The sequence below is a fragment of the Microtus ochrogaster genome, chromosome 24, assembly GCF_000317375.1.
Source record: "Microtus ochrogaster isolate Prairie Vole_2 chromosome 24, MicOch1.0, whole genome shotgun sequence".
Classification (NCBI taxonomy): domain Eukaryota; kingdom Metazoa; phylum Chordata; class Mammalia; order Rodentia; family Cricetidae; genus Microtus; species Microtus ochrogaster.
Window position 1 is genome coordinate 10,985,191 of NC_022024.1, and position 3,669 is coordinate 10,988,859.

At 35.8% G+C, this 3,669-nt stretch overlaps 1 protein-coding gene across 1 annotated transcript in view; it reads right to left on the reverse strand.

Annotated features, from left to right (window-relative positions):
* Positions 1-3,669, reverse strand: part of Tspan8 (tetraspanin 8) — a 29,193-nt gene that overhangs the window by 686 nt on the left and 24,838 nt on the right. Inside the window, exon 7 of the mRNA XM_005358046.2 lies at positions 3,383-3,466. Coding sequence (XP_005358103.1) covers positions 3,383-3,466 — 84 coding nt within the window. The remainder of the gene's footprint in view (positions 1-3,382; positions 3,467-3,669) is intronic.

Here is a 3,669-nt window from a genome sequence, read left to right on the forward strand (position 1 = left end):
TTCATTGTGCAATATCAGCTGCTACTAAAGGATGCTCTCTCCTTGTGGTACACATACATCTTTCTATAAAGCATTTCCCTCTGAGCTCCGGGTAACACCAGGCTGTGGGAGCTAAATATACTTATTGATGATTCCCTGGAAAGACCATGGTCATCTGGTTTGGATCATCGGCAGAGAAATCAAGGAGTCTAGAATTTCTCCTACTGAAGTTTTAGCCAATGCTTAGAAGTGAAAGAATTATATACATTTTTGAAGAAGAAAAAAAAATCACTCGCAAACTATGGGGGCTAGCTTAACTCAGGAATTTTCTTTTGAAGTAACAAAACACAAAATTGAAAATCTAGGGTGTGAATTCCATCTCATTAGTTCTTCCAAAAGAAAAAAAAACTCTCTCTAATGGACTCCACAATTGACGACTTGAATGCTTTGGTTCTGATGCAGAAGTGATAGAGTATGATCTTTTAAGATGACTCGGCAAACGGCAGCTTCCTCTGCCACAGTTCCCTTAAAAAGGAGACGTGGAGTTTGGAGAGGAGGGTGGCAACTTCCACATATGCTGCACACAGGTTGAAGAACTTAATGAAACACTTTCAAATAGTAGTTTTATATCAGTATTTTATCACTAATATCACACTTCTTTCATTTCTTTATATGGTAAGAATATTTGTGTTCAGAAACACAGAAAAGAAATTCAACGTTTTATGATATGTGAACAAAGTCTCAAAACTGACTTGCTGCTAAGTGTTTATGCACTTAAGACTCCCATATGCTGGAGATGTTTTTAAAAATGTGGTAAAATGGCCAATTCTCTGAATTGCTTTGTTCTTAGGACCTCCTGTGAGGTTAACTTTTGTCCTATTAAAAGATAAATATTTCATGTCATTTGATAATTTTTTGCTTAGTGAAACTAAAAGCACAAAATGCTGACCATCTTTTAATAATAATCTGCTTATTTAAGTCTAGATAAGGATTCCAAACATTTACAGATGAATTTTTCACAGAATTAAGTATGAGTATTTTGTATGAGTTTCTAGTATTCAAGCTGAAAGGAGCCCCAAAGGAATAGAGTATTAACAAAGCCTCCACCTAAAGCCTAAATATAGATTATGTGGGTTTTTTTTCTGAGAAGATTGTCTACATATACTTTCTGCATTAGGTTTGTAGAGAGCTGCTTCTATTTCTTTATAAAGGTTTATGAGAAGAGACTCTGTGCATCTTTGTGTTTCCTTAAATTTGGAAGTCAAAAAGATTGAAGTGCTGAGAAACCCATTGAATGACTCCAAGACTAGAGTTTATTTGGGGGCAGATAAATTTCTACTCACTAGATAATGGGGGCCATTTGCAAAGCTCTCTTTTGGATAAAATAAGGCACCAAATACTTGTTTTACATCAAACTCCAGACAAAAGGCTTTAGATTGAGAAATCAAAGAAAAGTATCCAACAATTCTGTCAATCAATTGTTAACTATATTTACATATAGTCTAGGCATCCCAATGTCACTGGGCTCACTGATGATTGCACATCATGACAGTACCACACAAACTCCATAGTGGTAAATTACTGTACATAGGGTTTTTATTTAAGTACTTCCCTGGAAAGTCAGGTATGAGAATTAATAACGTCCCTAAATATGTAACAAGTATACAGAGTTTATCAAATTCATAAAATATTGATATGCATGCTGTCCCTCTTGCAATCTTCCTTTCCTCTAGATCTGTTTAGATTCTTGGCAGTAAGTTTGATGATGATATGAAAGACACCAATCTTTCCAATCAATCATGTCCTTATTACTTTTGGCTCAGCTTAACAAACCTCTTAAAAGCATGCATGAGCTCTATTCAGTCATAGGCAACTCTCTAAGTTTGAGTCTAAAATGAAATTTAATATGTAACCTCATTTAAAACCTGCCTTCCCAATCTTAATTAGTTAGTGATTAAACCCAGGTCTCTGGGCACATTAACCTCATGCTCTATGACCAAGCCATATCCCCAGCCGTGACTGTGCCTTTAGAATCAACTCTATCAAAGCATACTAAGTGCATGTGTGCCACGTGTTCATGTGACGATAATATATATGTGATTCTTCACTTGCCTTTGCAGCCATTATTTATTATATCAAATTAGCATGAAGCCAGAATACAAAGGACACAGAACCAATGGCACAATCAAGAGAAACAGACCTAATGCAAAGTAACATTTGACTTTGACTCATTTGGGTGATAAGATATATATATATATCTTGTGTGTGTATTTGATACTAGTAGTACCCGGCTTTTATTCTGATACATGACTAAGAAATTCTACCAGTAACAACTGAGGACACTAAATTGTTTTAATCTCAACCAAAATTCAAGCAGTTGTGTGACAAGAGGCTCCAAAGCGACTTAAGAGCCTAAAGGGACACTACCCAGCATTCCACGAGAATGATGTAAACGTCATTCTTCTGCAATCACCTGGAAAGTACCACACAGTGTTTGAATTCTTGCTATTGTATTTACATGTGGTCATGAGTGGTTCTGATAAATTTCATGCCTGCGTTTCTCGTGATCTGAGATAATACCATAAATGCCGCTTTGAAACGTTTTATTTCATATTCTTTGTAAATATTTGGAGACCATACGAAAGCTACCTTTCCAGATATAAAATGAAATGACAAGAAAATCCATCAAGATAGAAATCCAATGGAAAATCTATTTTTCAACATCAATAATTAAACTGATGGAAGGATTCACAAGCTTCACTGAGAGCTTTCCTGAAAATATCTCCAAGATCATTTATAGTATCTAAGATGAGAAAATTTAAGGTAACTACTTTTGCTGTTTAGAAGTTCTTAAATTTCTCTAGAATGAATTGGAGGCAAAACATTTCTCCGCTCCTCTGAGTTTGGTTTCTATGTTCTGTTGCAAGATCATGGCTTGAAATGGCCAGTTGTGACAGCTGGATCTCTTTTTTTTTTTTCTTTTTTTCTTTGCTTCATTCTACCTCACTTCAGAAAATTTTAACACTTGAACTAGTTTTGATATTAAAGGGATACCTACAAATAAGAATTGTACAGATGTTATTTTCTTCCCTCAAGAAAACAATACCTAGTATATATTACTCTTTTTCTGTGACATCTGTGTTCGGGTAAATCATCTGTGTGTAAACAAATATATGGCCTATATATACTGGTATATTGCAAGAAGACATTTAGAAACAGCAGCCTCAGCCCTTCTTGGTTTAGAGGACTATAAGCCTACCTGTCCCAGACTCAAGGCTGACTCAGAGAGATGCTGTGCCCTGGGCAGTGTGTACCCAGTGCTCTCTCAGCACCGCATTTGGCATTTGTTACGATCAATGAGAAGTGGAGTGAACGCAGAGGCAATGACACTGTAATACTGTACCTCAATAACTGCCAGTCCGAAAGCAACTCCAATGACTATGATAATGTTCTTTTCAACCAGATCTTTTATCAGAGAAAGACAGGTCTAGTAAAACAAACAAACAAACAAGCAACAATGCTTTTAGTGAAATTTTGATCTCATACTTCTTCATCTGGTTGACTTTATTGTTACCAAGTTCAAAAAAAAGGAATTGAACCATTTCTTCTACATCTAGCTTCATCTTATTCTAGGTGTTAAAGAGAAATTGAGACACACACACACACACACACACACACACACACACATAT